Below are 16,191 nucleotides of genomic sequence, written 5' to 3'. Positions count from 1 at the left end.
AGCCTTTGCAGGGACACCAGGCACTGTTAATTTGGGTACATGATAAAATGTGTGATAGTGAGACTCGGAAACAATTTTAAAACCAGAGATCGTAAAACAAGAACGTAGAAACACATTAGAAGCAGCAAATCTAATACACCCTTGTCATTTGACACATGATAATCTATTTTATGCACTGTCAAGAAAGGTAAAGAAGATCTTACTCGTATCAAAGCCACACAGTGAGATGGCAATACTATAACAAGAAATGCAATGGTTTAACAATGTGGCAAACTAAACAACTTGGTGCATTGTGCAAAAATATTTAAAAATACCACCTGACAAAATGCAGATAAAGGGGAGACGTGAGCAGAGAATGCAAATACAAGATAAACATGGAGTTTTAGCACTAAGCTGTACAAGCTGATCTTTTGTTAGCATTTTCCTAACTTCTCTTCCTTGAAGCAAATATTGGTGCAACCGAATAGCTAGCAGAAATGGGGACAAGTGCATACTGAAAACTACATTCATCTAGCACAAGTATGCCGCCTTTTCCATAGATGTAACAGCTTGTAATCATTTTGATTAAGCTGCAAAGTACAGCTATCGAAAATAAGATTAGGTCAACCGGCCTGCTACTGGAAAGACCATGTCATGTGTGCTGTTGCAGGTCACAAGCACAATGACAGTGCTGGATTGTTCCCACCTTTAGGTGCTTTGGCAGGTAATTAGTTTCACCTGCACACTTGCAAGATAGTCGTGTATGAAAAAATGTCATTGGAAGTGATTACCGTATGAACCTGTGTAATGGATGCACTCCCAACTTGGCAGCCCAAAATATGGACGAAGAATTTACAGTGACGTTTCAATTTGTGAAATTTAGGTGACGCACAAGCGTATGGGTGCTACAGCGCACACGACACTATTGACCCTCGGTGCACCTAAATGCCTACACTGTTCTTATCACAGATCCTATTCAAGAGAAGGCTCACACAGCCATGCCATACGCAGCAGCTGCTGTAGTAGAACACCCCCTTGTAAATATTTGCTTACCGTATTTACACGATTGTAAGTCGACCGCCCATATCGCGTGTGACAGGGAAAAAAAAAAACATACCCGAGGGTGCATTCAATAACGAAAATTTATTGGTAGCTGGCATGGTCACTGGACTACTCGTCTTCACTTGTGCCATTGTCCTGGCTAGTTCTGCCATCGTCATCGCTGCTACGACCCCAAAGTGCGTCGTTGTCCAGCGAAATTCCACACTTGGCAAACGACCGCACCACGACGTCTTGTGGAACAGCAGCCCACGCCGAATGCACCCAACTACACGCAGCCGTCAAGGAGGCTCTTTTGACAGGTCTAGTTGGCGTAAGTTCGTGGTCTTCTGCTACCAGCCACTCATACTCATGGCGGAGCAGGTCCTTTAAAGGCGAAGATCCGGGCTTGTTTCATGACCATGTCGCACTTCCACTGGCAAGGACGGATCACACATTTCAGCGACATATGCCGCAAGCTTGCAAGCATTCCGATTTTGGCCCGTGGGAAATTCTTCTCTTGCCGTCACAGGTGAAAATTTTGCTTCACTGCAGTCGCCACTCTCGCACCACCCATTCAGAAACGTCGAACTTGCGGCCCGCTGCACAGTGATTTGTTTCTTCGGCGTAAAGGACGGCAGGCCTCTTGAACGTTGCTGTGAATGAGCGCCGTATGTTTAGTGGGCCTGTAGCACTCATGACAACTGAGGAAGCATGGAAGTAGCACCACAGGTTGCACGTTGCCGGCAGTCGAGTCGAACGCGTTACAGGGAAAGAGAAACTATCGATACTCCCTGCAAGCGTCACCGTTCTGGGAGTGCCGCCGCAAATGGAACAGCGGCACTTCCATCAACTATCGACACCCCCCCATAAGTGTTGTGTGCGCTGTAACCTCTGAAAACTGTTGAAAAACCCTTCCGAAAAGCGAACAAACGCACGGGGATAGCGAAAAGTATGGGTAGAGCCATAGAGCAAACAAAATTGCAACTACCGTATCAACCGGAATAATAAGTCGAGATTTTTTCTTAAAAACAGCGAGTGAAAGTCACCCCTCGTCTTATATAGCGGCCATTAGCAGAATGTGAGTCGCAGTCTGGCAACCCATGACGAACCTATTCGCGAACGGATAGCCAAAGCTGTATCGACATCCAAATGCGATTGCTTGCATTGTTTTTTTGTAGCTTTTTTGTAACGTTGTAGCTCCCCTGATATCTCGGTCTCGCTTTTTTTGGCGGTGCCATGTTTTGGTTTCGATTGTAAGTCGACCCCCCCACTTCAGATTTTCAAATTTTAAAAAATGGGTCGACTTACAATCGTGTAAATATGGTACTAACTAAATTCACTAGCACGGTATCAGAGCGCAAAGGCAAACATGAACACATCACATTCGATGACCGCGGACGCTTGCTGTCAGAACACTGGCGGGAGGAATCAAGGCAGCAGCAGCAAGTGAAGCGACCTTCGCGCTTCAATGCAAATTGAGTGGCGAGAACACAGTGCACGTGAAGCTACAAGCCATCGTCCCACCTAGACTGTGCCCTCAAAGCAGATCACACTCAAGATAAAGCCCGCACGACCGAAGTACGTTCTCTTTTGCACTCCGATTATCTGTGTTAAATAATGGCTGCAAGGAATTTAGTTTCCCTGAAAATGAATTTTAATGATTGGTTGCGTTCCCAACTAACGACTTTTTTTTACTGACCACCCTGTGTTTGCGATGTCAGAGACTACACCATCACAGTCACCGAAATAGTTATTGAAATCGCTGCTGCCTAGTTCGGAAACTCTGTAAAAGCTCCCTGTGTCAGGAGACATCAGCTTCGCTTCTTTGGCGTCAGCACCACATGTACTGTGTGTTTCTCCAACACTTTGACCCTTCTGCACCAACCGAAATTCAGAGAGATGCTAGTGGTGTGGGCATTGGTGCTGTACTGGCCCAACGCTTCAATGACAGAGAACATGTTATTTCTTACACCAGCCGTTTGCTAAGCAAGCTACAGAGTAATTGCACCATGACCAAACGGGAATGTCTTGCCGTAATCTTTGAAGTTCAGAGGCTTCATCCGTACTTGTAGGCCAACATTTCACAGTTGTTATGGACCACCACTCACTCTGTTGGCTTATGAACTTGTGTGATCCATCTGGTCAACTTGCGCGCTGGTGCCTTAGACTTCCAAGAGCATGATTTCACTGTATCGTACAAGACCGGCTGGCGCCATGCTGACTCTGATTGCCTTTCAAGGATGCCACCTGGTTCCCCGGACTGCGACACTGACAACTTCCGACCACTACCTTGCTTCTCTGTTGTCTGTCTTTCCTGACAGCGATGCAGCATGCATTCTGCGTGTTTAATTATGGTAGTGTACGATCTGACGTCATCGACTCCTCGTGACATCACATGAAGCAGCTACCCATTTCGGTATCTCGTTTATTGGTTATTTAAAATTACTGAGGAATTTCTAAGCAAACTGAACCACCCTATCGGTGACAGGAGTGTCAATGCGATTTCAAAATGACAATATCCTATTATGGTGAAAAAATGCCGGAGTTGACCTTTAAGCTCAAGCTCAAGGTTGTCGCATGAACCCAGGAGCATGACAAGTAAGCAGCTGGCTGCAACTTTGGCATGGATAGTGTGCAGCGTCATAATTGTTAAAAGCTTTAAGATAACAGGGATCTCCAATGCCATAAATAGCACGGAAGATTACTTATTCTACAAATGTGCTGGGGAACCGAGCGTAAACAGCAGTGGCAACAATAATGAAGACAAGTAGCCAAAATTAATTAGGAAAACAACAGCGTTCACTTTAGTGGTGGTGGGCAATCACGAAGGATTACTGCAGGTTTCATACTAGTAGTCCAAAATATGAAACCAAATGGCCTGGACCCGTGTAAGGGCTGCACCTCGTCAACACTTTGAAAAAAAGTGAAGCCCTTACATGGGTTTATATTAGGGGTGCGTGAATACTCGATTTCGAATCGAATTGTGAACATTCGAATAATTCAATCTGCAAATCAAATATCCAATAGTCGATTTCTCGAATATTCTATTTTTCAAATATCAGTACCTTCGGTGAATGACCTGGCCGTGGTCGGTGCTTTGACATGCACAGTATTCCCATGGTGTGCAATCTTTATTGGTACAAGGTTCAACCAAGCAGACCGGACAGATCGAAACAACAAAAGCAGCGCGTATGGAAAGCACGGAAGCATCTGTGAAGATTGGGCCTGTTGGCCACCGGAAGGCATGCTGGTCGCATCGAATATGCTAGTTCAGTGTTCACAGACGCATATTCGTGCAGTTGGAAGCTTTCTACCCACATGCGAGCACATAGACAAACTTGGCACACATGCTTGCGGTAGTTGCCAACTAGTTGACTGCGGACCCAAACGCCGCTTCAATGGCTGTCAATCTAACCCGTACTAGAGTGTACTAGATAGGGGGAGTAAGTCTAGCACAGGCTCCTCCCTGAGGCTCTTTTTTATTATAAGGTTGACGGCACCACTGTCGCCCTGACCTGAATGAGCAGCCCCACGCGGCGGCCGGACGCTTATGTCGGATACACTACAGCAGCTGCAGGGAGCTTTGACAGGCATTTCTGATAGTTGCATTATATGATGATAGATGCATTAGTCCTGATACTCGATGGCAGAAACAGTGATTTTATTGCCCTCTGACCTGTAGTCAGTAAAATGGAGAAAGAGAGACAGAAACAATGCAAATTATGCAACAACGATGGTGCATCGAGCAAACAACAGCTATTCAGCCTGTGAGCCCACCTCAGCCAATGGGCGCTGCCGAAACAGCCAGAGCTTCAGAATAAGGCAATGACAGCGCCACCGTAATTTCAGCGTTTTTGGCATCACCCTCGGCGCTTGCCAAGGCATCCACTGGACCCACTCCCCCATTATAGTACACCATACCCGTATGTGTGATCCTTAAGACCGATCACTGATGAGCCAGCCGTAAAAGCATATTAGCAACGAGCTTTCCACGGCGGTTTGCAGCCCATTATTATATTGGCTCGCTGCTAATTTATGCCCCGGCAACCCCGCTGTCCACACTGCCTAGCCAGTGTGGCCTAATCGGAACTGCATTGTCGGGCGTTGGCAACTAAAGCTACAGTAGCCTTATCAATGCACATCTACTCACAGAAGTCACACGAGCTTCAGAAAGCCACCACACCGCCTTGCAAACAAAAGTGAGTGCAAGGGATGACCACTGCATGCTTGCGGCTACCACCTTAGAGAAATAACGCACGGTGGACCCTCATTCTGAAAGCCATTCGTAGGTATACAATGGTCTCTTTTCGTAGCTTCGAGAGACCCATCACAAGACTAGCTTTGGATTTACATGGTGGGCTCAAAAATATCACACGGTAGCGCACTGACCCGCAAAAAAAGCAGACGCATTTGCACAGATAGCAGGTGGATGCAGACTAAATATTAGATTCAAAATCCACTATTCGGTATTTGTACACCCCTAGTTTATATGTTACGAAGAAGCATGGGAACAGCTTGACGCTCTTGACAATGCTGAATTCATGGCATGCAATATTACCTCCCTTGTCACAGAAAGCTCCTATACTACTAATATTCTTTCCCGATGTGTGCACCTTATAATTAGGGAACCGGCAGGGTGGTTCAAGTTGCTTAGAAATTTACTGATAAGTTTATATAACCAACAAACAAGATACCAGTACTAAAACGGGTAGCTGCTTCGTGTGAAGTCACAATGAGTCGATGACGTCGGATCCTACACTACCATAACGCAAACCCACAACATGTGTTCTAAATACGCAGTACACGTGGCACTAATGCCAAAGAAGCAAAGCTGATGTTGTCTCCCGACGACACAGGGAACTTTTACAAATCTTCGGAAATAGACAGCGGCATTTCAGCGACAGTGAATTGTAGTGCAAAAGCGAATGCATATTCAAAATTTTATTAAGATCTGTGGATATCGAAAAACCACTGGAGTTGCCCTTTAAAGAAGCAACTTCCACTGCTTCTATATGAATGAAAATGTAGAAAGTCCCGTATTTATTCGCGTATAACCCGCACCAAAATGTGAAAAAACGCGTTTAAAAAGTGGGGGTGCGGGTTATCTGCGAATGTTTTCCTTGGGAGGGGGGGGGGGGGGGGGGGGGGGGTCGGCTTCACCGCAATGTGCGGCGGCCTCCCCGTGTAGTCCGCCATCCCCATCGTCATCGACGCTTGTCAAGCCGATGAAGGGCCAACGAAAGGCCAGCATTGTTGAGCCTCGCGTTAGGCGCTGTTTAGTGTACTTACCCCAGTTTGCACTGTTTGCCTGCTTTGTTTTGGCATCATGAGTGCGACTCGACGGCAGTGTTTCACAGCGAAAGAGAAGCTAAAGATTATAGCCGCTGCCGAAGAAATCGGCAACAGAGCTGCTGCAAGACAGCATGATGTCGACGAGTCGTGCATTCGCGACTGGAGGAAGAAAAAAGAGAGTCTCGAAGCAACGAACCGGGACAGGCGAGCGTTTCGGGGTCCGAAGACTGGCGCGTACCCCCACCTCGAGACGCAGCTTGCGAAGTTCATTGAGGAGCAGAGAAGTCATGGCCACGCTGTTTCGACTGAGATGGCGCAAATGGAAGCCCTGAAGTTGGCCCGGGAATTGAACATTCCACGTGAGTTTCGTGCAAGCCGTGGATGGCTTCAGCGCTTCATGCGAAGACATGGATTTTCTATGCGGCGGCGAACAACTATGTGCCAGCGGCTTCCTGAAGGCTACGAGGAAAAGTTGTTGAACTTTCAACGATATGTGATCGCACTTCGGAAGGAGCACAGCTATTTGCTGTCTCAGGTGGGAAATGCTGATCAAACACCTGTGTACTTTGAGATGCCGATGGACACGACCATGGAAAAAAAGGGCTCCAAATCAGTCAGCGTGCTGACTGGCGGAAATGCCAAGCTGCGCTGCACAGTCATGCTATGCGCTTTGGCTGACGGCACGAAACTGCGCCCGTATGTCATTTTCAAACGCAAGACGCTACCTAGCATTCCACTGCCCCCAGGAATCGTTGTGCGTGCGGAAGAAAATTCGTGGATGAACAGTGGCCTAGTCGGTGACTGGCTTCGAGTAATCTGGGAACGAAGACCAGGTGCCTTGCTGGCACGCCGGTCGATGCTCGTACTAGATTCCTTCAGAGGCCACTGCACTGATGTGGTGAAGGCTCGCCTTGCCGAGACCAGCACCGACCTCGTCATAATACCTGGCGGCATGACGTCCATGCTACAGCCACTCGACGTGTGCCTGAACAAGCCGTTCAAGGCACACGTGAAGCGGCTGTATGCCCAGTGGATGGCCGACGGCATTTACGCCCTCACACCGACGGGACGCGTGCGAAGGCCTGATATTCCATTGCTGTGCCAGTGGATCGTGGATGCGTGGAAAGCGATACCGGCCGATTTGGTGCGCAAAAGCTTTAAAAAATGTGCGATCAGTAATAGTTTGGATGGTTCCGAGGACGACTACGTCTTTGAGAGTGGCGATGAAGCCTCGGATGGCAGTAGTGAGAGCGGCGACGATTAAGAATCGGATAACCAGTGACGTGGTGGCGGTCGTTTGAATAAATGTTCTGAAAACGAAATGATCACTGAGTGTGAGTTGCATCTTTCTAGCGCTCATTTTTTTTTTTCAGGTAAACGTGCGGGTTATACGCGAGTTTTTTTTTCCGCCGAGTTCAAAGTTAGGGGTGCGGGTTATACGCAGGGGCGGGTTATACGCGGGTAAATACGGTGTGTTCTAAATGCGCAGTACACGTGGCACTAATGCCAAAGAAGCAAAGCTGATGTTGTCTCCCGACGACACAGGGAACTTTTACAAATCTTCGGAAATAGACAGCGGCATTTCAGCGACAGTGAATTGTAGTGCAAAAGCGAATGCATATTCAAAATTTTATTAAGATCTGTGGATATCGAAAAACCACTGGAGTTGCCCTTTAAAGAAGCAACTTCCATTGCTTCTATATGAATGAAAATGTAGAAAGTGTATGCGTTACTGTAACATGAAAAAAGACTGCTAACAACTGGTAAAGCACTGAGTAAAATAAGAAAATACATACCAACTGCTGCCTGGAGCAGTTTGACTGTTCCAGGATACATCATTCTTCGACCAAATGTGTGCACTGCAATGTAACTGAAAATAAAATTAGACTTATTTCATATTTCCTGACAAAGCTGCAATAACCTAAGCTAGCAACGATTCTTTCTTGCAGTAGTTAAACATACAAGAACTCCCTCATTCAAGCAATATGAAAAGGAACACTCAAACTGCTTACAAGAGGCTGTAGTAGTTAGCATACACACATCGCTCCTTAAAGTATTCAATGAGTATAGATGTTTACATATCCTACTTAAATCCGCATATCAGAAGTAATCGTCGCTTAAAATATCGAACACCCCCCTCATATTGCGTATGACGAAGTCATATGCCCTTGTTCTACACATTTGTAAAACAAGTTATATACATGAATTTACCATAGAAGCCTTTATTTTGTTTTTTCAACACTTGCCTGATTGCGGGAGGAGGGGGGGTGCAATTCTAGTTACCTCTAGAGAGTTCTGTTGAAGTGCATAAGTAAGGCTTACCTCAGTATCTCGCATGGCAAGGCACGCAAGCTTGCAAAAAAGCTGCCTCGTTTTGGTGGTTGGATTTCAACTTCAACACGTGGTTTGCTCTTGTCCCTACCAAAGGCAAAAAAAATAAATGTATACATAATCACAGCATTTTCCTTTTACACATTCTCACTTACTGTAACCTGCTCTTTCTGTATAGATAAAGTGGGAATGATAGAAAGAGTCAGGTGCTTCTTGATAAGTTCCTTTTCCTTCTGTGTGCAATTGGTACTTGCATGCAATTCGTGCTGCTGCCAATGACACAAGAAACCTTGGCACTGCTGCTGGCATTAGCATTAGTGGCTAGCTACTGTGACGTAGCCAATAATCTATAGTACACTGCCTTTACTAACAAGACATCAATGCCCACGGATGCCTTCTGTTAGCATTTAGACAAGCATTGACACGACTCCATACAGATGGCCCAGAGAAACAAGTCGCAATCTGGCCCCTATCTGGCAGCCTATCTTTGTCTAGTTAATAAGAAAAGTAAACTAATACAATAAAACAGCACTACCATGAGCACTAAGGAGATGGCCAGTTACCATATATACTCTTATGTAAGGATGACACCCCTAAATTTGGACCAAAATATTTTTTTTACATGACCAGGCTGCAGTGATTCTTCGTATGTAAAACGTATTAGGCAAATTATTTGTATATAAGCTACACCTCCCAGTCAGCTGCAGCCGTATAGTAGCAGCACAGCAAATAAAGCAATACTGCACAACTTATAAAGCTCTCCTTCAGTCTGTTCATTGCTTTTGCAGTTAACAGCCTGTAAGTGAAGCATATTAGCTAAGTCAGGGAAGCTCATTAACAAAGTATTTGTCGTCCCAGGATTCATATTTCAGTGTCCCATGGTTTGCACTATGTTTTCTGCCAGGTGCATGTATGCAAGAACAGCACACACCTTTTTTCATAGGCAGTTCCTACACTGCAAGGCACCTCAAACATATGGGGGCAATTTGATCATAACATTCCATACACATTTCTAATGAGAACTCATGAAATAAGCTAAAGGTCTGTGTTTTGCTGACCAACAGGTCATTCATGGGCAACGAGTCACATATTGGTCATTTCACACCACACACTAGAGCCGAAAACACAACCCTCTCGACTTTCTTTTTGAAACATTGTGGGCATTTATGAAGTCTAAAGAAATGCATTCCCAAACTAATTTGTGCAAAAAAAAATTTGTCTGCATGAGCACCATTTGAATTGCATCCTTAAAAGCTAAACATGTAACAAATAAAAAATGCACTTTAATTTCATGAAAGTGAAGGTTTTGTCAAACATGTTAGAAACGTGCTTTACTATGCCTTTGCCTTTGTAAACCGACTATGTTTATAATAATAATGCAGGCAAAGAGGCAAATTTGGGGCATTTTTGCCATTTCTTAATAAGACCATCAGATTTAGCCACAGTTCTGTGAACTATTCATGGTGGTCTTGTTTCCAAATAATTGGCTAAAATATTTCTGCATGCAACAACCATGCAGAAATATTTTAGCCAATTATTTGGAAACAAGACCACCATGAATAGTTCACAGAACTGTGGCTAAATCTGATGGTCTTATTAAGAAATGGCAAAAATGCCCCAAATTTGCCTCTTTGCCTGCATTATTATTATAAACATAGTGCCATTCACTACCTGTGCATCTTCTCTGCAACACATGCTTTGGGGCTGCGGGAAACTATGTAATGACTGCGTTTCTCTCAGGAAGGTGTTGCAGAAGTGCTTGATACTGGTGTGCCTCCGCTTATTTAGCCACCTCCAACTCTTGTGTCGACAAATAAGAATAAAGTCAATAAGGATTGAACACCTCATCCTTTCATAAGCAATCAGAACGCAAAATAGTTGCACGGGCCAGAAGTTATTAATAAGAAAACAGAAACCAGTCATTATGGATTTTGCAAAAAATTACCACTTCATTGTTATGGATGCTACTCAGACTTTTTATTGGATGAATGAACAGGCCACTTTCCATACTTTCCAGTGATGACATCCCTGTTAAATCATATGTCATAATTACAGACTGCCTAGAACATGTCACATGATGTGTCAGCATTCCAAGCTGAATTTTTCAAGATTTTTAATCAAGTTTCTCGGAATACAAAAACTTCACTACCTTTCTGATGGACTTTCATCTCAGTACAAAAATCGCAAAATTTTATTAAACCTCTGCTACCACAAACATGACTCAGTATCTTTGCAGAATGAAACTTGCCACTTAGCTTGATAAAAGCGCTGCAATGACATTGGCAGCCCTGTCAAGCATTTAGCGGCTAGAGCAAGCCTTCAAATACCTTGCAGAGACCACATCGAAGCTTGCTACCATTTTTTTCAAATGGGCAAAAGAATAAGTGAGAGAAATCATGGTCTTGGGCATACCGAGACATGTTGAAGAAAAGGAAAATCATACTAGTGGCACGCTTCCAATGAGCTGTACCAGTCACAGGTACAGTCAATGACCGTTTTTTTCAGACACGCCTGATAATTCGAATGGCTTTGCAGGCACCACCACATACCCCACATAGCCAATGTACAAGGATGCCAGAAACTTTTGATGCTGAAACCCTTCGCCGTCCGATGCCTTTCTTTTTGTCGTGACTGCAGGTCTGAAATGGCATTAATTGAAGCAGCCACCACTGCCATTTTGATTATCTCGCAGCCTCAAACCGGCGCTCTTGCAAGCCGATCTATCTGCTGGAAGCAATAGTAGGTAGTTGTTTTGTGCTGTCGTCATGCCTAGCTGCCTCAATGTTTGCTATTAAACTTCCTGCTGTTCTGTGCCGTGTTTTAGAGTGCAGCTCTTGGGTACCTGTTCCTGCAGCAAGCGTCGGCATCACTCTTAACCAAGCAAACGAGCACAGTGAAAGATGAGAGCGGACGCAGCGCACAGTGGAGGATGAAAAAGGCAGCGAGAGGGAAGAGGTGCGAGGAGAAAAGCGGAGAAGAGGGTGCAGCAGAACAATGAGGTGGAAAGTGGAGGGTATGGTGAAAGGGTGAGGAGGAAAGCAGAGTGCCGGTGGCGACCAGGCACGCGGCCAGCGCAGAAACAAAAAGCTGGTGTAGGCTTCGGACCCACTGCTTATACACTACTTCACCTGCAATGCCGCCATCACCTAGAGGATGCGCTCCACACAAGCCACATATTCATGCTTTCTTTCTGAACAATGAGCGACGCAAACCGGTGGAAATGCTTCGTCTGCCGCTGCCGCTAAACAAGCTGCTCGAGCACAGGCTCAGAGCCTCCGCTAAGAGCACCCTGTTGTTCAGAATCAAACTCTTAGCCACAATATATTGACACATGTACTTGTTTATCGGGTGACCGCGTTTCATCATCTATTAAATATCACTCAGCGTAGGACAGGCCTGCATGTATTGCAGGTTTCTGGAATGTTATTGATGGTTCTATCCACTGTCTGTTGTCACCGAACCTTGTGTAATCTGATTGCATGTATGTGCGATGTGAATGGTGTAGAACTTTCTGGAAGACAAGTGGACACCAGCAATTACTCTGGAACCGCTGATGACTGGTGTATAAAAGCCGACGCACTTGACCCGCTGATCAGATTTCGGCGATCGCCGATCGTGTTCGCCGCTATTGCTGTGCTTTGAAAGTAACTTGCTTTTGTGGGCACAAGTTCGCCCAATAAAAACTCAGTTTCATCATTCACAATTTTACTGCTGTATTATTCACCATCACTAGTATGTGACAATATCACCAATTCAAACCATCTAAACAGCTGCACTCAAAATTCGCATTAGGGAGTATCGTAATCATCGGTAAAATGTTTTTTGCATTTCAAAGATTCGCCATGCTCAGTAATGGCGCTGCCTTTGTCATTCTCACCAATGGCATCGAAGTGCAGAAAGCACGGCAAGAGCTTACAGCATTGTATAAGGTCGGTTCCCAACAGTTGGCTTCGCCATAATACAGCAGTGTTACGCGGTCATGCATACACAATGTATTGCGGTGAAGCATACCAAGAGTGCACGGGGCTACTGGACATAAAATGTGTTCCTTAATTATGCACATGCGTACCCGTCGTCTCATGTCACAGTACAAGCCACAAGATGCCTAATTGTATTGGCAGGCCTTTAAAGCTATTTCGGACATGGCTGTGGCAATCTGAACCCTTGAGGGCAGTTTTCTAACTGCCCGATTTTTCAGACATTTTCATGATCCCTAGGGAGTCCGAAAAATCGGACATTGGCTGTACATAATTATTCCACCACTTTCATTCCTCATCACTATCCGTGATTTGTGCAAGGCTGACTTCCTATTCATCAACACAGGAGCTGGAAGTAGTTAAATAAACAGAGGCACGACAGTCTCAGGCACTTCTGCAACGCCCTCCGTTGTAAAAACAGTTTGAAAAAGCAACAATCATGAGAAGAAGCTGGGATAAAGCTACGTCGGAAATTTTAGAAGCTGAAGAAGTCTTGAAGCTAAAGAATCCCTGTATCAGCCCCATTTCAATTACACTTTTGGAAAAAACTATTTTCTGCAAAGTTACAGTAAACAAATTTTACCACATGCTGTATTAGACAATGACTGTCCGGAGATGCCATTACATTATTTATTTGTATTTATTTGTGTTTTTCTGATGCTGTGACTTTCTCTGTTCACAGAAACCGATATTTTGTACCTATAGATGTCAGTTCATTGCCAATAAAACTCGCTTGTTAGTTCAGCACTTGTGGTGTCCATTTAACGTTTTCTAGGGTCGTCGTTTTCTCTGCACTGCTGTCTTAGTATGTCGAACCAACTGGCCCATGAACTCTGTGAAAATGTGTCCATTTTGATCTGAACAAGCTTGGAATCCCTGGAACATGAAGCTTCTCCCTTTGGCGTCAGAGCAATGTTATCTCATCAGATAGATGGCACTGGCTACTCAATCGATGTCCAGTTTCACACATTGATGCAAGCTGAGAAAAATTACTTCCAACTTGAAAAAGAGGCACTTGCTATTATTGTATTCAGTGTCGCCCACTTCAGGGACTACCTGTATGGCAACAGATTTGAACTGGTGATTGACTACAAGCCGCTGACAGGGTTGTTCAGTTAAAATAAACACATATCAGCCATGGCTGCAGCTTACATTAAGTGTTGGTCATTGATCATTGCAGGCTACACATACATCCTACAGTAACACAATGCTTTAGAAGATGTCAATGCACTCAGTAATCTACCCCTTCCACACTCATGTGCCAATGACATGAGTGAAGCACCTGAGTACATAATCCAAGTGCAAGTTTTAGAAAACACACCTGCCAGTGCTGAAGAATTGGCACGCTTGACGCTTGTGTACGGTAATTTGTGTAAAGTCACGAGCTGTATCCAATATGGCTGTCCTCAATATTTAGAAAAGACAGACGAACATTGAGACAATATTTCAGGAAGAAAGACAAAATATCTGTAAGCCACGAGTTGTTCCACATGTACTACAGCAGCTCCTGCATGAAACACATCTCGGTATAGCAGCAATGAACAACCTAGCTCAAACGTTGCTACTACCATCGAAAGACTTGTACACGGCTGCATAACATGAGCACAAGCCAGCGCAATGCCACCAGCAAACAACAGCACCATGACCAGAAGCAGGAGAAAGGTGGTTACGATTTCACATCAATTATGTAGGTCGTACTTAAGAAAACATGTTGCCCATCATGATAGATGCCGAAACAAAGTGCATTGAGACAACATCAATGTGCACCGCAACTACAGATGTCCCCGTTCAAGCAATACGAGAAGTCTTTGGACAATTTGGTGTTCCTCGCACCGTAGTACCCGAATGTGATCTACAATTTGTCATGCCAGTTTTTCAAGAATTCATGAACCTTAATTATATCAAACCTTTGACTACAGTGCCTTATCACCCGTTGTCAAATGGTCTGGCTGAGAGGGCAGTGCGCACGGTAGAAGACAAACTATTTAGGGGCTAGAAGAAAAACAAATGAAAAGTGCTCCAGCCCATACCACTAAGTATAACGGGCTTATGGTAGAAGACAGACTGAAGAAAGTACAGTCAAATCTCGTTACTACGAACCCCACATTAACGAATTTCTCACATTTACGAATATCTTAAAAATCCCAGCCAGATTGCCTATATTTTCAATGTAAAAATATTTCAGAACTACGAATTTCAATACAGCGCATATTTAAGAATAATGCCCATAGTTTATTTTCCCCTTTATAACCGATGAACATCAGTATTACGAATTCGGCTAAAAGTAAGAGCGCCGCAACTCTCGCGTGAAACAGAAACCGCGAGTGCAGTAGCTATTGTCATCACCATGTCAAGTGCCAACTGCTTCACCACAAGCTTCAAGAACTTCACGACAATGGTTTGGCGATGTTCGTGCGAGATCCAACAATGAATGCAGCTAGTGACGGCACCAAGAAGAAGCAAAAGCAGTTTTCGTAGCAGGTCAAATTGGACATATTGCAGGAAATTGACGTAGGGAAAATGCAAATCGACAAGTGCAGACAGCATGGCATTGCCCCATCGACCATCGCGACCATTTTGAAAGATAGAGACAAGATTGTCAAGCTTCACTGGGAATCGCAACTCGCCCCTACGAGGAAACGGCTGCGACTGGGAAACTTTCAAAATGTGGACCAAGCTGTTCTCATGTGGTTCAAAGATGCCAGACTGCAAAACATTCCTGTGTCTGGCCCAATGCTCCAAGAAAAAGCCAGCGAATTCACTGATGCACTTGGCATAACTGGGTTCAACGCCAGTGGGTTGGCTTTTTCGTTTCCACCAAAGGAACGGAATAAGTTGGCAGGTAGTCTTGTGTGAGGAAAAGGCTGCTGACAGAGAAGGCGCGGATTCCTGGTGCAATTATAGTTTTCTAGAGGTGGCTGAATCCTACTCTGAAAATATTTTCAATGCAGAGGAGACCGCATGTTTTTATTAGCTCCTGCCAGTCTGGACGATGAACTTCAAAGGGCAGCAGTGCAAAGGAAGGAAGAAGTCTCATCTTCGCGTGACAGTCCTGCTCTGCTGCAATGCAACAGGCATGAAGAAAATTAAAGCGCTCGTCATCAGCAAGTAAGTGAAGCCTCGCTGCATGAAAAACATCATATCCTTACGTACGATTACCGTGCCAACGAACGAGCCTGGATGACCAGAGAACTCTTTTCTGAGTGGCTCATCAAACTCAACGACCAAATGAGGAGGGATGACTGAAGAATTCTACTGGTTGTCGACAACTGCTCTGCTCACATTGTGAATGTTTGCTTAATGCATGTTTGCTTGAAGTTTCTGCCCCCAAACAACACATCCTTGCTGCAACCCCTAGACCAGGGCATTGAAAGAGTGTGAAAGCAGAATTTCGTAAGCGTGTTGTGCAGCCGTTGATTATCAACCTCCACCTAAAGCAGCCGGCTGCAATCAATATTCGTCAGGCAGCGGAAATGCTCACAGGAGCTTGGAACTTGAAGGCATCCACTATTAGCAACTGCTGGTGAAAAGCAGGGCTTGTCAAAGCACCTGTGCAGCTTGAAGATGACAC

At 44.9% G+C, this 16,191-nt stretch overlaps 1 protein-coding gene across 6 annotated transcripts in view; it reads right to left on the bottom strand.

The window, feature by feature from the left end:
- LOC126547386 (phosphatidylserine lipase ABHD16A) overlaps window positions 1-16,191 on the bottom strand; it is a 154,965-nt gene that overhangs the window by 109,679 nt on the left and 29,095 nt on the right. For all 6 annotated transcript variants that reach the window (XM_050195373.3, XM_055062894.2, XM_050195371.3 and 3 more), the window contains 2 exons: window positions 8,635-8,730; window positions 8,109-8,182 (listed from right to left, as the gene is read on the bottom strand). In XM_050195373.3, the coding sequence (XP_050051330.1) occupies window positions 8,109-8,182; window positions 8,635-8,730 (170 nt within the window). The remainder of the gene's footprint in view (window positions 1-8,108; window positions 8,183-8,634; window positions 8,731-16,191) is intronic.

The sequence above is a fragment of the Dermacentor andersoni genome, chromosome 1 (genome assembly GCF_023375885.2).
Source record: "Dermacentor andersoni chromosome 1, qqDerAnde1_hic_scaffold, whole genome shotgun sequence".
NCBI lineage: Eukaryota > Metazoa > Arthropoda > Arachnida > Ixodida > Ixodidae > Dermacentor > Dermacentor andersoni.
Note: the sequence above shows the minus strand (reverse complement) of the source record. Positions and strands in the feature narration are given on the sequence as shown.